The sequence below is a fragment of the Aspergillus niger genome (assembly GCF_000002855.4).
Source record: "Aspergillus niger supercontig An01".
In the NCBI taxonomy this organism is placed as follows: domain Eukaryota; kingdom Fungi; phylum Ascomycota; class Eurotiomycetes; order Eurotiales; family Aspergillaceae; genus Aspergillus; species Aspergillus niger.
This window is the reverse complement of record NT_166518.1, coordinates 1,532,452-1,548,624: the sequence shown is the minus strand read 5'-3', so window position 1 is coordinate 1,548,624 and position 16,173 is coordinate 1,532,452. Positions and strand designations below refer to the sequence as shown.

The following is a 16,173-nucleotide window of genomic DNA, read 5'->3' as shown; positions in this document are numbered from 1 at the left end:
ATCAGCGCTTTCCATGACTCATCGCTGAGGGCTTCCCCGGTCACTAGACTAGACACGTGACTACCCCGCCCACACTACCGGACGACTCTGCAGCATGAATTCCCATTGATAGAATGATAAGTAAGACTCGTATAACTTATTGATTGTGACATATGTCATCTAGATATGCATGTATACAAGTAAATGACTGTCTACGTGGGTGAACACCACCTAGTCAGTCGCCGTGAAGTAGCGCTTGAAACGGTCGGACCGCGTCAAACGCAACTCCACAATGACGGAGTGGCAGCTCATGAGAAGACTGGGGAATCGCACAGTCCAAAAATTAAGATACCCCTCGGGCAACCCGCCGATGTGTGCCTTGAGATGCTCCGGCATGTCGTTGTAATGGTTGCGCTTGTTCCGGAGGGCTCGCAGCAAATCTAACATCTTCGATCCCGTGTACTTACGCTGCTTGCCGAGATTATCCTTAAAGTCCCGTGGCAGTAGTCGCAGGAAATCCATGTCCGGGCCCATCACTCGTGGAGCGACCGACTCGAGACACAAAAGGGCGTCCGAAGGAGGATCCCGCGGTTCAAATTCAAAGTGATCCGAGACATCGCAGAGGAAGCTAAGACGGTCAGATGGAGGCCAAAAGAACGGGTGCGTCAACACAGCGCTCGCATCGGGTCTAGAAAAGTTAGTACTATGCATGGCACGTAATGAGCATCGACTTACCGTCGTCGAGGATCAAGCGACAACATGGACTGGATTAGATCTTCAGCCTCGTAGGCATAGTCGCCCAGACGCTGCAGCTCATCGAGGTTGTGGTTGCCCTTGACAATGTTGGCCTCGCGCATAAACTTGCCATTCTTGTCAAAAGGATGGCACCCCCGCGTCAGAACGTAATAAAAGACGCAGCCCAAAGAGAAGATGTCGATAGCTCGAGTAGCCCGCCGGTTGGTTTGAGGATCCACCACAGCTGGTTCTGATGATTCGGTGTGTTGGGACTCGCTACCCTGCATAGCCGGGCTCATGTCGTCGTCTACCAGCAATTCAGGGGCTCGCCAGCCTGAGGTACCCGCGGCATGTGCCGTAGTTGCGCGGAAGGAGCTCTGGTTGTCTTCGAGCTTCTTACACAAGCCGAAATCCGAGATCAGCAACCGCAGGGAGCGTGAACCAGTACGCCCGCGAGGCATCGCCACCAAGATGTTCTGTGGCTTCAGATCGCGGTGCACAATCTTAAGAGAATGAAGATAGCGAACACCTGCCACAATCTGGCGCAGAACGTCCGGCAGGTCCAAGCCGCCCTGGACTAACTGCGGGAAATCTGATGGACGTTCAACCACATCCTGCAAAGAGGCCGGGCAGAGCTCCAAAGCAATGTAGAGGAAACCAGCAGCCTGCTCTCGGCAGTAGTACCGGATCACATTGCCATGGTCATCACTTTCTTGCAACAGGCCCACTTCATGGGATGCAATATCATAGAATTCTACCAGCATGCGCTTGACAGCCACGTCGCGTCCATCGAACGAGCCCCGATACACCACGGTCCCGTGGCTGCCGTGTCCCAGGACCACGTCAGTGAACACCCTAAGACGGCCGATCTGGAGAACGCCATCCATTTCCATGATCTCATGCGACACCGTCCGGGCCAGCTGTACATCGGGTTCCAAGCGAGGCTGAGGTTGAAGCTTGTTCACTTCATCAACAACGCGATCGGCCGGGTCCCTGGATTCGCTGTCGCTATTGGGCTTCTTGCCCCGCCTATGATTCTTGCCACCACGACGACCGCGGCGAGCCTTCTTCTTAGGCTTTTCACCGTCTTGTAGATTGAGCTCGTCCACATCGTCATCGCCATCTGGGCCTTGAGACGGTTCCCGGATGCGTACGCGTGGAGTTGTGTCGGGCGCAAGAGAGTTCTGGGATTTCTTGGGCCTTGGCGTCGAGTCACCACCCTGCGGCTGCTCTCCTGAAACATTCATGTCGACAGTCAGATTCGCCATGCGATTAGGGCTAGCCTCGCGTTTCAAATGAGGGGCTTCCACGATTGGAGTTGAGGGGGTAGACATGGGCGGCTGTCCGTACGAGGCCATGATATTTTTCAGATCCAGCTTCTGCTTAGCAAGCTCCTGAATGTGATGAGAATTGAACCAGATGAAGGTGCCGAAAAACAGAAGCAAGAGCGTCACAAAAATATCAATGGCATTGTCCCAGCCCTTCCGTATAATGGTGCTGTGGCGTAGAGCCGGAGGCAGTGCCAAGTCCGATGAGCTATAGATCAACTCCCGAGGCGTGTCATTGGACATATCGGCTGACGAGGGGCCAGAAATGCTGGGGATGTGACGGCGGACGACGCGTGGGCCGTTCAAAGAATGGACTCCTGCTAGTGCATCTTGTTGCTGACTCGGGGTCAGACTTGTTAGGGGTTGACCATGGCGGAGGTAATCTTTTTCGTAGCATTGAGCCATCTTGGCTCTCCCGGTGACAAGCGGGTAGGTGGCCTCCGACATGGCATACCAACCACCACCCTCGGTGTAATCAATGAATACTCTTTCATCACGATCGTCAAGCGTACCGTAGTCGGGGTCAGGAGGCTGTAGAGGCTGCGAGAGTAGAATAAGTGGAGTAGGGTCGTTAGATGAGTCGGCGCTGACCGGACGAGCAACATCGAAGACGCGGACCACCGGACTCGAGAATCGCTGGGTGTACCGTGGCCGGTCCATCCGTGAATGATCGAAGCCTAAGACTACACCATCATGCATGCTGTAAATATGGCTTTGATCCATCGTGCGGAGGTACTGGCTCTGGAGGTCCATATCCCGGTTGTTGGCCGTCCACTCCGAGTACTTGAGAGTGCAGATTGGATCACCGGTTTCGGTGTTCTGGATGGCTACCGTGTATTCGACACGACCAAGGACTAGAGTACCCGAAGGGGATTCGCATTCTTCCATATCCACATCCAGACCATCAACCTTTCGACATTCCTGACCTGACGAAATGGGACCTCTAGAGCTAAACACCCGCAGAATGTTTCCGGTGCGAGCATCGATGGTATACAGCGTCGTTTCCTTTCGTGCCGTATAAGTAACGGCCGGGTCAGTCCCCGAGTAAGGCGTTTCGTCAACAAGTTCCTTCACAGTCAATCCCAATTTCTGGAGGCCTGCCTCTGGCCCCGAGCTGTAGATGTAGAGGCTTCCGCCCTGACTCGGCTCGACGATCCAGATAAAGTCGTCCTCTGGTTGGGCACGGTCGAAGCTGGAGCGATTGGCTCGGTGGTAGAGGCTTTCGACCATAGGGCTGCTCGGGACCTCGAGGGCCCAACGAGCGGCACCGGTCTTGCGGTCGCGTGCGTGAATGGAACCGTCGACGGTCGCCAGCAGGACAAAGTCCTCAACCTCCCAGTCCTGCAGGGACCGCGCGTGAAGCTGCGGAGCCAGGCCAGCGGTAGAGCTGCTGGCTTGGGCAGGAGGGGCTCGAACGGCGCGGCCAGAGCCGGCCAGAGCCAGGGTTGCTAGGGCGCTCGCATCGTTGGATTTCACGTCGAAAGAGGGAGGGGTATCGACGCCGGAGGTGAAACCAGTCGGTCGGAGAGGGACGGAAACGGTGGAGGAGAGCTCATGTTGATGTTCATGCCACTGCTGCGGAGCAACAAGAACGGGGAGCAGGAGGAGTGCGACACTGGCAGGAAGGGTCGACCGGGCGCCAGGCAGCCGCCACCGCATGCTGAGGGACTCCAATACAGTGGGCCAGATGGAGAGAGAAGCTGGAGAGTGAGGGATCCGATGGCACGGGGCGTGTCATCAGTTGGTAAAATCCGCGTGGGAGGAACCAAAAGAGAAGGAAGAAGAATCGAGAGCAGATGGGCAATTGAAGGGCAGCATTGAGCGGATGAATAGGATGGAATAGAATGGATGAATTGGATTGGGGGCATCGAGGGGAGGCTGTGCGCACGTGATGTGCTGACGCGTTTGCGACTTTTGCATCGGGACGGGGATGGATTCCCGACACGGGCTAGTCGATTCCCAGTTACAGGTAAGACAGGGGCAAATCCCTTTCCTTCCTTGAGTTTCTGTCTCCTCTGGACATAACATAATGTATTCAGAAAAAAAAGTAATATATCTCCAACAATACAGTTATTCACTTATTCCGCCATCATACTCTACTACTCTACTTCCTTCGCTGATCGCTGTCTCTTCCCTGGTAGTGTAGCGATCTTTGTTCTTCCCGTCGCGGCAGATATCCACTCTAGCCCGTCCCCCCATACTCTCCTGCGCGGGCCGAGATGGACCCAAATATAGCCAGTTCACACTTCACTCTGCAGCAGACAATCTGACTTGTTCTGACTTTTGCAGATAACTACATATGCCAGCAGAGAGCTTACTAAATAAGGAATGACAGCACTGGGTTGCGTAAGGAAAAAGGGCGTGACTCAATAAGAGAAACTGTTTCAGTATTTCAAGGGTACTCTGTACTATCGAGAGTGTTATCAAGGGTGCGATTGTGACTAAAGGTCTCACCACATCGACAAGCGATGGTGTTATCGCCACGGCCTGACTCCAGGTCCAGCCACTGCCCATATTAATCCACTAACTAGTTATTGTGCCATGCAAGGCTCAGTTCAGTCACTGAGGTACTTTGTACTTAGGGTTGATCAGCACACAAACGAAGGGTAATATCTCGCGTAAGCCAGATGCACGGACGAGGTATGAGGGCAGTAACCCTGTCAGCAGTAAGCAGTCATCCATCCCTCGGTATTTCTTTGCTTGGCGTGAGACAAACCAGTGGATTAGAATAAGTTTTGCCATTCAAGGAGTTGGAAATGCTGGATCGGTGAGCAGAGCGGGATGGGAACATGGACCGTGTCCTGCTAGCGGGCCTTTTCATAGATTCTAGCCAAGTCGACGATTCACGCAGTAGTAGTAGTGCACTGTCTTAGTAACTTGCTTGCAAATTCTAGACCAGCAAGCAAAAGTCAAACACCTGACAGCTGATCTAATTGCTGATCCCGTATTCTACTTCGAGGATGCTGCTAATGGACAATACCCCCCACCCGACTAGCAGGATACTAAAGTTTGCGGGGATAAAAGCCGAAATGCGGAGAGATGCACTGCACTGCGACCCATGGATGGAATTAACTTGACTGCTGCATCCAGCCGCGGAACCACATTCCTCATGATGTAGCATGATGGAATTTCAGTAATGGTGGTGCATTAGGTACGGATGCAGACGCTGCAGAGGGGACTCCAGTAGACTCGATTCCGGCATGCCACATGCACTGCATTCCTGCCATATGCTGCTTGCTACCTTACTTCGTATAACTATCTATCTTATAATCTGACAGTAGTCTATTCTATCCCTGACTTAATCTTCTACTTCTCTTCCATCAACCACCCTAGTTATCCCTCCATACAACATACACTACGACAAGATGACAACCCCCTTCCCCCCACCCCCAACCCGCTCCATCGACTGGACCAACATCGGCTTCAAAGTGCGCGACGGTATGCCCCCATTCCTAATCCCCCCTCCCCCTCAATTCCTCTCACCAACCCACTAATAACCCATCTCCAATACTTTAGTAAACTACCACGTCGAATGCACCTACACCCCCCAAACCCACACCTGGAGCACCCCCCAACTAATCAAATCCCCGCACCTCTCCATCCACGGCCTCTCCCCAGCCCTAAACTACGGCCAACAAGCCTACGAAGGCCTGAAAGCCTTTCGCCATGCCACCACCACCACAACTACCAACGATAACAGCAGCAGAAATGACAAAATAACCATATTCCGCCCAACCCTCAACGCCACCCGCCTCGCCCACTCCTCCACCATCCTCTCCATCCCCCCAATCCCAACCCCCATCTTCCTCTCAGCCGTGAACCTGGCCGTGGCCTCCAACGCCGAATACGTCCCACCGCACCACACAACGCTCACACCCACGTCAGGAGAGAAACCGGGAGTCTCAGCGCTCTACATCCGGCCCCTCGTCTTCGGCTCCAGTCCCCAAATCTCCCTAACGCCCCCCGAAACATTCACCTTCGCCGTCTTCGTGACCCCGACAGGCCTGTACCACGGGATATCCGCCGTGGACGCGCTGATCCTCGAAGAGTACGATCGCACGGCCCCAAAGGGAACAGGGAGCGCCAAAGCGGGGGGCAACTATGCTCCAGTGCAACGACATAGCATGGCAGCTTACAAAGAGGGGTATGGGATAACGTTGCATTTGGATAGTAAGACGCGGACGGAGGTGGATGAGTTTTCGACGAGTGCGTTTATTGGGGTGAAATATAACAATAATGGGGAGGGGGAGGGGAAAGTGACGCTCGTGCAGCCGGATAGCGTGAACGTGATTGACTCGGTGACTGCGGCGTCGGTGTTGGAGATCGGGGAGAAGATGCTGGGGTATACGGTGGAGAAGAGAAGCGTCAAGTATGAGGAGATTAGGGAGTTTGATGAGGTGATTGCGGCGGGGACGGCGGCGGGGTTGGTTCCTGTTAGGAGTATTACGATGAAGAGTAAGGGGGATAAGTGGGGGTTTGAGTGTGGTGGTGAAAAGGGGGAAGGGGGCCCGGTGTGTAGGAAGTTGTTGGGGTTGTTGCAGGGGATTCAGACGGGGGAGGTGGAGGATGTGTTTGGGTGGAATTGGGTGGTTAGGGAGGTGGAGGGGGTTATGGGGAAGGGAGGGAGTGGGGGTGGGAAAGGAGAATGCGGTTAATGTGCCTTGATTTTAAAAGTATCTACTAGTTTGCTACTTGGGTGAGGGGATAAAAAGTACTATCTTGTTCAATATTGAGCTAGGCAAATACATACATACATACAATGCACGCCGGATGCTGCTGTTGGGTACACACGTCCAAATGAGTCGGAATAACTATTCATCGCTATAGCAGAAAGAAAGCCGAAATGCCAACGCAGTGCGCTTGACAATGATGATGATGATACAACCACCCGGAAGAATCGTAATGTCAATGGAAAAAAGGTCGAATGAAGAAAGGTATGATTCAATCACTGTCGCTGTCGCTGCTGCTACTCTCGCTCTCGCTCTCGCTTTCACTGTCATCAGATGGCGGCGAGTACACGCTTCGCTTCTGGGGTTGTGAGTTCGCCGCGCGTTTCGGCTGCGTCTTCGCTTCCAGCTCCTTCTTCTGGTTCTGGATCAATGACTTTAGTGTCGTGCGCGTCGTGCGCGTTGCACTTGAAGGACGTGCCCATGTCTGCGACGGAGCTGGTTGTGAGGCTGGCACCTGGGAAGGTGTTGCGGTGTTGGCTTTCACTGGTGACGACGCTGTTTGACGGATCGCAGGCTTCTTCTCTTCCTCTTCCTCGGACTCCGACTCCGACTCGGGTTCCGAATCCGATTCCTCGGACTCTTCTGAATCAGACGACAACTCGATTGGTGCCTGCGGAGACGGCTTAGGAGCCTTTTCGGGCGATTTTACCGTGCTTGCACGAACTGGTGTTCCGCTGGGTTTGGACGAGCCAGCTCTGTGAACGGTTCGGTCCATGGGTGGCAGGTCCAGGTTGTCGGAAGCAAAGGAGCTCTGAGGCTCGCTGGGGACAATCTTCGGGGAAGCGTCCAGCTTGCTAGCTGACCTGGTCCGCATCTGCATCGGAGAGGTCTTCTGAGGCTGAGTATGGCTTTCCGAAGCTGGAGATTTGCTGTCACTTGCAAATTTCGTGTCATGCGGCGTCGGCAATTTGACGGCATCAGTGGGCTGAGTACGTGGTGTCGTGGATTGCTGTTTCTTCTGTGGTGTAGCAGAAGCTGGCTTGGGTTTCTGCGTAGCCTCAAGCCTGTCGACCTCTTTCTGAAGTGTATCGAACTTACGCTGAGCTACGGTTTTCGTCTTTTGGTGCTTTTCAGCCTTCTTGAGAGCCGTCCATGCGTCCGTCAGTTCCTGTAGCTTGCGAATATACTGAGCACTAGCTTTCTGCTCCCGTGCGGTCTGGAGCTTAGCCTGCAACTTCTCCTCGTATTGTTTATCCTGCTCAATCTTCCGGTTTGCTTCTTCCATGAGCTGGTCCAGCCGCTCTTTGGGCACAGAAGCAGGGAAGACCATGGAGCTTGGGTCGGACGTCCTCCTATCGGGGTCTGAACTCTTGGCTCGAGATTTAGAGGTACTCTGAGGGTTCGACTTTGGCACTGGCTGAGACCCGGCAAACACTACCTCGTCTGACTCAGCGAACGATACTGATCGTCGTTCGGACGGCCGTTCAGCCGGGGAGCTCTTACGCAAGGCCGAGTGCAGGTTCTTGACTTTGTCGAGTGGGGCCTGGGCCTTCGACGGTGTGGAGTACGGGGCAAGCGATACTGAGCCACGGCGGATAGTAGGGGCGCTACTGGGAATCTCCGGGGTACCATTAGGGGCCAGAAAGTTGGGTGGGGGGACGGCCGAGTCCTGGGTCAAATAGCGTGTAAGTCGGTTGTTTGGAGGGCTTCTTGTGATTCCCAAGCCTAGACCATGCTTTGGGGGTGCGGATGGGGCACGCATTAAGAAGCTTCGGCGGGGGCTAAATCCAACTGATGGGGCTCGCGCGCGCTTGCTTGGAGTATACGGACTCACCTCAACTGTTACCATGCTGTCTTTGATGCCCTTGGGCGTAGCATGCGTGCTTCCTGGCTCAGAAAGGCGGGGCTCTTTGCTCGGTTCGAAGCTGTCCTGGCTCAATTTTCTCTTGCGCGAGTTGCTGTTACTCGACTGTGGCTGTTCCTCCGTAGATTCCACCGTATCATGCATTTCGACATCACCATTCTGGAGCTTATTCTTCTGAGCAGACGGGGGAGCCACGTTCTCGTTATTTTCGTCTCCTGTCTCATCCTCGCTCTCGTCTTCGCTCTCACTCTCGCTCTCGCTGTCAACATCAACAACTGGGGCTGGCGGCTGGGGTTCGGGTACTTGTCGCCGCTGGGGTGGTTTCCGAGTACTCAAGGGCGACAGAGATCCATCGATACTCTCCATCTCGTGCGAGCCATTAGCTTTCGATTCCGTCGCCTCCTTGACCGGCTGTCTTGCGGAACCTTGCGAGGAATTGTGTCTAGACGCAGCGCGCTCTTCAGGCGTCGGGGTGTGCGATGGGGAGTCCCCCAATTCCTGGCTCTGCATGCGCTTATGCAAAGGTGTAGCCGCAATACTGCTGCCAACCTGATTCTGAGAATCCTCCTCATGCAGTACTGGCTTCTTATCCCAAGGCGCAGGCGAGCCTGGGACCTCATCCTTTTCCACAGACGAAACGGGGATTTCAGACCGACGGTTCTCATAGGGACTCCACGCAGACGACCGTGCACTAACAGAACCAGCATTCGAATATTCATTATTCTCTTCTTCATGAATGGTCGGGATCTGATCCATCGCCTTCTTGACGGCCTCCTTCTTGACCTGGATCTGGCGCTCAAAGTTTTGCGCAGCGGCATCCCAGTCCTGAGTGACGGAGGGGAACCGCACAGGGGCATATTGACCAGGCTTCTGTATCACACGGACAGTACCCCGCTGGTCGGACAAATCCTGCCGAGCTCTGCCATTATCGACAAACACTTCCGCGACAGTCATATCGGCATCGAGGTCGTCGGATTCATGATCGTCGTCGAGGAGTTTCTTGATGTCCAGAGGTCTAACGTGACGCGATTTAGCCGATCCGTCTGTATTACACGTAACGTATGCCAAGCACGACAGAGTAGACAAGCCAGATAGCAATGCACTTACTCCGCATTAGGTCTCAACTTCCTCCACTTATCCTGAATCAACCCGGCCAGTCCACCCAGCGTAATATCCTCGGGTTTCTCAAGCACAAGCAGAAAGGCCACCGGTTTGCCTCCGCTCGAGCCGTTAGTACCGCGGCTAGCGTCATCGCGATCGCGATCGCGATCACCGAGGATCGAGCGGAAGGAGAAAGATGGCGTAGGCGCAACCTGCTCGCGCGGGTAGACCTTGACTCGTAGACGTAGGAAGACCATATCGGCGGAGGGACGGGCGCGCGCAATCGGTGTGTGTATGTGTGTGTCAGACGGTTGAAGTAGCAGCAGCAGGGACAGCTGCAATAAGCATTATCCGTGCAACAAGGACAGCGTAATGTACTGAGCAGTTATGTGATAAATCGTATTTGGATGGCGGGATGGATGGGGAGGGAAGATGAAGCTGTAGAGGGAGGTCTGGAGGTGAGAAGGTGAGACTGAATGGCGGGACGGTAAGTGTCAGCTAGTAACACCGACCTTAGACCATGGGCCAGGGGATTGACAGGTATTTTGTGGTCCCCTTCCTGCTGCTGCCAGAAGAAGTGAATCTATCGCTCTATCTGATGAATATTGTCGCCTCGACACCGCCTTATTGGCTCGCCCGCCGTGGAGCCTGCAGCGCGTCTGACCGCTTGCCAAATTAGGGCGGCGTGGCTGGTCTTAACCGGATTGGGAAATGCTATAGTTACAGGCTATAGAGAGCGGATTGACGAGTCAATTTGGGCTCGCGTCGGTCTTGCATTACTGTGGACGATTGATATCCCCTTGGTGAGGGTGAGTAGGTCACATATTAAAAGTATAGCCGAAAGCGGGAAGCAAGTCTGCTATTTTATAGCTAATCCCACGTCAATCATAACAAAATCCGGGTCTTCCGGCTGTGGAGCTTGACTCGCTCCTAACACCACAACTCCAGTATCCTTCCAACCCAAGTAACTCCAAAACACTTCAACAAATTGCAATACAACTCCACAGTGCTGGCAGCAAGCGCGATTCAGCACAGTTTCAAGCCAGCAGGTCGTAGGGGAGAGAAGACAACAGCGACAGAGCCGTCTCTGCCTCAATGAAGCAGATTTTATGTACAAAGTGAAATTGCAAGTGAAGATCCTCAAATGTCGCTCAACCTCCATAGACCAGCCAGGTAATAGCACCAGCCCAGCTGCCGACAAAGAGGACAGTAAGGATGGAGGCACCTGCACGGTCTCCGGTTGTGATGTCGGGCAGCTTATTGGGTGCATCCTTTGGACCGGTTCCTGCATTAGGGTTGCTTTGGCTGGTGCCGCCAGTGTCCGACGTCAACGGACCCTGAGATTGGCCACCTTGACTTTGCCGATGCGTGATCATATTCGACGAGAAGACACTCAGGGCACTCATGTCACTTTCGAGCGATGTCTCGCCATCCCACTGCGCTTGGTACCACCGCCGCCCGCACTGAGTGCCGGAATCGCCTCCCGAGCATTGCTTTGCCGCTGCCAGGGCGGATTGCTGGATCTTCGGGAGGATCTGATCGGCAGTGTAGGGCGCAATGGTTGTAGTAAAGGTAAGCCAGGAGGACAAGAAACCTTTGAAGCAGTCCTGATTCCGGTCGCACATCATGTTGGGCTCACAGGAGATCTCGGACATAATGTTGCTGCCGTATTCCTTCGGGAAGAACCTTGAGAAGGTACTTGCAAGCAGACCGTCGAGACCTTTCTTCCATTTGTCGGCGCCATTGGTCTAGAATCTGATTAGCCAGGGATTAAATTTGCAGATTGGAGGAATAGGTGCTGACCAGATTGTACATGTATGCGGCCCCGCTGAGGTAGGTTCCATAATTATACGTCCACTGTATATCACCATGATCCTTGCAGTTTGCCTCTGTGGTGGTTGTGTCGGCAATGTACCAGTCCTCCGTCTGCAACAGCGGCGTTGTCGCACTCCAGTCCCAAATCTTTTCTGCCCAGTCGGTGTATGTATCGTTGTTGGTGTAGCGTCCCAGACGAGCGGCTAATTGAAACAGACCTCCGTTCGAGATGGCGTTCTTGGTGGTATAACCAGCCTGGTAAGGCCAAATCTGCCAACGAAGTCCACCCTGGCAGCTGGTCGTATCCCATCGGGGGACCTGGGTGTTGAAGACACCTTGGGCGAGCGACAGCCACGATGGCTGACCATCTTGTTCGGGATAGTTTAGTTCTGCAGCCGTCATGGCGGCTAGACCCCAGAAGACCTGGTCGTCGTTCCCGAGATAGTTACTATCGTTGGCTGGAAAGTAGTCGTTGTCGCCCTTCTGCCAGAGCATACCCTGGGTGGTCACCTCGTTATAGGATGTGTCGCCAGTCCAGTACCAGTACTGAATCAACGTCATGAACATAGCACCACCTTCCCACCAGGTATCGGGCAGCTTTCCTGGCGTTTGGCCCGATTCGTTGCCATGATAGTAGCTCATCATGTTGAAGGCCGTGGTCCTGGCGGCATCTTTGATAGATTCTATATTTGCGCAATGATCAGTACCTGCACCTGTGTGCGTCATTCCTGCACGAGTCGGGAACACCTACGTTCATCGTTAATGTCCAGCTGCAGCGCCGTCACTGTTCTCTGAAAGGAGACAAATATGGTCAGAAAGACCGCCCATATCCAGCCTGGCACCACCATCGTCAATAGACGCTAAATGCGAAAATCTCAAGTGAAGGACGAAGAAGACAGCAGCATCAACACGCGTGTGAAGAAGTGGATGAAAAAATTCCGTTGACGAAGACGGAACGTGGTGGGCGGAATGCGGAAGGGAGGGGGAAGGAGAGGAATGAGGGGATCAATCACGTCCAGCCTTGCAACTGGGGATCTAAACGAGTGCAGTGACCGAAGCAAGTGCTGACAGAGCCTGGGAGATCTTGACCAGTCCAATTGCAGCAGTCGACATGACATACGACAGGAGAAGAGGAACGAGTGAAAGAGCAGCAGCAGCCGAGGTGTGGCTGGATATGGTACAGGACCAGTTGTAGTGAGACTGCAGTGACGGCATCAGTTCACTTGGGGGGGGTGGTACTGGAGTGGAGGGTGGTAATAAAGTCACAGAAAGGTAGCAGTGGAGCGCAACCCCTTCCGCTATGAGCCATGGGGTCGTATTGTCAGTGCCAAGGGAGGGACGAAGGATGATGGACGATGAACAGGGCCTTTCCCCTCCCAAGGCTTTCCCACCGTTTCCACCCAGTTCATGTTCAGGGACCCGATGAAACTAACTTAGTCCGGGCGTCTGTCTGCTGGACCCTGGGAACTGGGAGTTACTAACTTTCGGGTATTAGCTTCAGGGTCCAGCAGTGCTTGTGGTGCTTGTGGTGCCTTGGGGGGACCGCCGAACGCGCAATGGCTTGTCGCTGGGGATTCTGACTGGCCCGTTCTTGCGGGGGCTGCTCCATCGATCGCCCCGCGGAACAGTACTCAGTGGACGCTAACAGAATTATCATCGCAGTCAAGTGTAAATGAGGAAACCGGGCAGCACTATAGAATTAGGACATAATAAGTATTCAAGTACTAGAATATAATGTTGTCCGCATTTATATCTCCAAGTAAGCCATGCGACCGACCCTAACACATCCGCTGTCAAAATGCGCATATTCGGAGAAATAACAACACTGTCTGTCCCCCCACAACATTTAACGCTCACTAAATATAGGAAATCGCCCGTGTCAGTCTTGGCTGCTGGGATGATCGGCCAGGAAATTTTTGGTGCGCACAAACACCTTGGAACTTGGATCCTCGACCGCTTATCATCCTTGGCGCAGATGCTGGATTGACCTGGCACAGCCATCATCGTCTAATTAGTTAGTTATTTATCATCATGGCTGGGTGCTGCTGCAATTCTCCCATGTCCTCCTGTACGTTGGGGGCTGTTTACAGGGAACTTGTCGCGTCTAAATTAGTAGACTACGAGTACTATCTACTAACTATTACTTATTGTCAAAGGGTGCTGTCCTACTTCCTTATTGTTTCTGCCTACTGCTGGTCGAGGGGTGCCTTGTCATCGTATTTGCAAGAGGAGCTGGGATAAACATGAGTTCGTCATACTTGGGGCCATATGTTGTACCACGTCAAATGATGGCAGGCTGGCGGCAGGAACAACTCCCTCGACCCACATCGCACCAGCTCTAAACTCCCGTGTCTGAGATGATCAGAGTGCTGTAATTACTACACAGCGTAGGTTCAAGGACACTCTTACGCAGCCCCAATCGAAAGTAGGCCGATCATACCATACCAGATTGTGAAGGCAGCGAGAGGCACCACGAGTGTCATCGTCCAGGTAAAGGAAAAGAAAGAAATATAAGCATATTCAAAAATCATTCGTCAGCTGCTTTTTTTTTCCCTTCGGAAGGTCTATAGCATGGTAATTACGCTCCCTATAGAGCACAGTGGACATCCCATCCACCTCCTAAGTCATCCCTGGCGGGTTTGAATCAAGCTCACATTATTTTCCACGCTCACATAAGATTGGATATTGGATATTTACTTGACATCTCCCTCGTCCCTTACATACGCTCACGTCTACGGGGCGCAGCCCGGATGATGTTGTCGACACGCAGGAGAAGCTGTAGGTTGGTTAGTTTCAGTATAATCAAACTTTGCCAGATAAACTCAAAGGAATGTGATTCTTACCTCTGCAGCCTCCGACGCAGAGGACACTACCGCCTTCTTCAGCTTGTAGCTCTCCACAACACCCAACTCGCGCATGTCAGCAATGCCACCGCCAGGGGTGAGCAGATCCAGTCCGGAGCTGGTCATGCCGTTGTTGATCGCCTGTCGTAGTCGCGTCACTAGGTCGCTGGAGTCCAGACCAGCGTTGTCCGCCAGAATGGTAGGGAGCTGCTTCAGAGCGTACGCAAAAGCATCCACGGCCATCTGCTTCTTGCCGGTCGTGTTCTGGGCAGCCTGCTCAACGGCCTTGGACATCACCATCTCGGCACAGCCACCACCCAGGGTCACCCGGGGGTCCTTGACCGTCTGAGAGAGCACGGCCAGAGCGTCGTGGAGGGAGCGCTCGGCTTCGTCGAGCAGCTGCTCCGTGGCACCACGGAGCACAATGGTGCATGCCTGACCGGCAGCCACGCCCGAGAACTTGATGAGCGTATCCTCGCCAATGATGACCTCCTCGATAACGTCGCACTGACCCAGCTTGACCTGTTCGGGGTGGTCGAATGTCGAGGCGATCTCACCGCCAGTGACCAGGGCCAAGCGCTCAACACCATCGAAGTCGGCGTGCTCAATGGACATGATGCCAGCTTCCGTAAACAGCTGTTCGGGCCAGTTGTAGATGAGTTGACGGTTGACGAAGCAGTTGATTCCGTGGGCCTTGATCCGCTCAACCTTGGCCTTCATCTTCTCACGCTCCGCCTTCTCGAGATCCGCCAGCTTGCCTGTCGACTCGACCTTCACCCGTGCACCGAAGATCTTCACCTTGTCTGTGTCCATGGCCGTGTTGGCGACCAGAATCTTGGCGTTCTCCAAGCGCTTGGGCTGGTTCACACCGATCTTCTTGTCGAGGATGAAACCCTCGTCGAGGTAGGAGTCGCTAAGCTTGCCACCGGCCTTCTTGATGATCTGGATGTGGCTCAGGTCGGTCGAGCCACGGAGACGGAGGACAGCGTCACAGGCGAGGGCAGCGAACTGATCACGGTCCTGGGCCAGGACCTTCGAACTGAGGGTGGTACGAGCGATGGCATGGAGGTCTTTGCGGAACGACTCCATATCGGCACTACGGTCAACAGCCGCCTTCTCCAAGGCCTCCAGAGCCGCCTTGCTAGCTATCCGGTATCCCTCGATGATGGTCTGGGGGTGGATCTTGCGGTTCACGAGCTTCTCAGCCTCCCGCAGCAACTCCGCAGCCAACACGGTCACGGAAGTGGTGCCGTCACCAACTTCGTCATCCTGCACCTTCGAGATGTTGACGAGAACCTTGGCCGCAGCGTTGTCGAGAGCAATTGACTTAAGAATCGTAGCACCGTCATTCGTAACGAGGATGTCTCCGGTCGACCTATATCAGCCGTAATATCAGTGTGGTGTTCGGGGGGTGCAACCCCGCTTAGCTTGAATGGGTCATCCCACATACGCTGACTGGAGGATCTTGTCCATTCCCTTGGGACCCAGGGTGCTCTTCACCAGGTCTCCGACGGCGATGGCACCGACGAAGGCGGACAAACGAGCATTCTCACCCTTCTCTTCGATGACATCGTCCGCAAAGATCTGCGTGGGATTGGCGAAGGACGCCTTGAGGGGCGGTCAGTATTTAGTCGAAAGCGACGTAACAAGAGGAAGGGCGTCATAGACAACATACCATGGTGACTGATTGTGGATGAAAGGATGGGCTACCGTCGGGGGAAAAGACTGGTAGCTCAGGGGGATGCTTCTCCTGGACGGTGAGGACTCAGAGACGGCGAGGCCAACCAATGCGGGACAACCAGAAAAGTTCGCGATGTGGCCCGAGCTCCGCCGGCGGT

General features: G+C 54.0%; 8 protein-coding genes across 8 annotated transcripts; 2 read left to right on the top strand and 6 right to left on the bottom strand.

Moving 5' to 3' along the window:
• Positions 1 to 210: 210 nt before the first annotated feature.
• On the bottom strand, positions 211 to 3,701 carry An01g06550 (uncharacterized protein; the record flags this gene model as incomplete). Its single annotated transcript, XM_001389043.3, has 2 exons — positions 211 to 667; positions 715 to 3,701. The coding sequence occupies 2 exons, from the start codon at positions 3,699 to 3,701 to the stop codon at positions 211 to 213; spliced, it is 3,444 nt and encodes a 1,147-aa protein (XP_001389080.1).
• A 411-nt stretch (positions 3,702 to 4,112) lies between these two features.
• Positions 4,113 to 4,724, bottom strand: An01g06540 (uncharacterized protein; the record flags this gene model as incomplete). Its single annotated transcript, XM_059748799.1, has 3 exons — positions 4,113 to 4,247; positions 4,497 to 4,529; positions 4,614 to 4,724. 3 exons carry the CDS (start codon positions 4,722 to 4,724, stop codon positions 4,113 to 4,115), a joined length of 279 nt encoding a protein of 92 aa, XP_059603189.1.
• Positions 4,725 to 5,407: 683 nt separating this feature from the next.
• Positions 5,408 to 6,697, top strand: An01g06530 (uncharacterized protein; the record flags this gene model as incomplete). Its single annotated transcript, XM_001389041.3, has 2 exons — positions 5,408 to 5,480; positions 5,559 to 6,697. 2 exons carry the CDS (start codon positions 5,408 to 5,410, stop codon positions 6,695 to 6,697), a joined length of 1,212 nt encoding a protein of 403 aa, XP_001389078.1.
• A 286-nt stretch (positions 6,698 to 6,983) lies between these two features.
• Positions 6,984 to 9,690, bottom strand: An01g06520 (uncharacterized protein; the record flags this gene model as incomplete). The annotated part of the gene is made up of 2 exons (XM_059748792.1): positions 6,984 to 9,619; positions 9,684 to 9,690. 2 exons carry the CDS (start codon positions 9,688 to 9,690, stop codon positions 6,984 to 6,986), a joined length of 2,643 nt encoding a protein of 880 aa, XP_059603188.1.
• Positions 9,691 to 10,084: 394 nt separating this feature from the next.
• Positions 10,085 to 10,733, top strand: An01g06510 (uncharacterized protein; the record flags this gene model as incomplete). The annotated part of the gene is made up of 3 exons (XM_059748788.1): positions 10,085 to 10,135; positions 10,325 to 10,486; positions 10,596 to 10,733. 3 exons carry the CDS (start codon positions 10,085 to 10,087, stop codon positions 10,731 to 10,733), a joined length of 351 nt encoding a protein of 116 aa, XP_059603187.1.
• Positions 10,734 to 10,828: 95 nt separating this feature from the next.
• On the bottom strand, positions 10,829 to 12,340 carry An01g06500 (uncharacterized protein; the record flags this gene model as incomplete). Its single annotated transcript, XM_059748783.1, has 3 exons — positions 10,829 to 11,425; positions 11,481 to 12,153; positions 12,240 to 12,340. 3 exons carry the CDS (start codon positions 12,338 to 12,340, stop codon positions 10,829 to 10,831), a joined length of 1,371 nt encoding a protein of 456 aa, XP_059603186.1.
• Positions 12,341 to 12,527: 187 nt separating this feature from the next.
• On the bottom strand, positions 12,528 to 13,493 carry An01g06490 (hypothetical protein; the record flags this gene model as incomplete). The annotated part of the gene is made up of 4 exons (XM_059748774.1): positions 12,528 to 12,920; positions 13,036 to 13,183; positions 13,270 to 13,317; positions 13,426 to 13,493. 4 exons carry the CDS (start codon positions 13,491 to 13,493, stop codon positions 12,528 to 12,530), a joined length of 657 nt encoding a protein of 218 aa, XP_059603185.1.
• A 715-nt stretch (positions 13,494 to 14,208) lies between these two features.
• An01g06480 (uncharacterized protein) lies at positions 14,209 to 16,013 on the bottom strand (the record flags this gene model as incomplete). The annotated part of the gene is made up of 4 exons (XM_001389036.3): positions 14,209 to 14,268; positions 14,336 to 15,710; positions 15,786 to 15,943; positions 16,011 to 16,013. The coding sequence occupies 4 exons, from the start codon at positions 16,011 to 16,013 to the stop codon at positions 14,209 to 14,211; spliced, it is 1,596 nt and encodes a 531-aa protein (XP_001389073.1).
• Between the last annotated feature and the right edge of the window lie 160 nt (positions 16,014 to 16,173).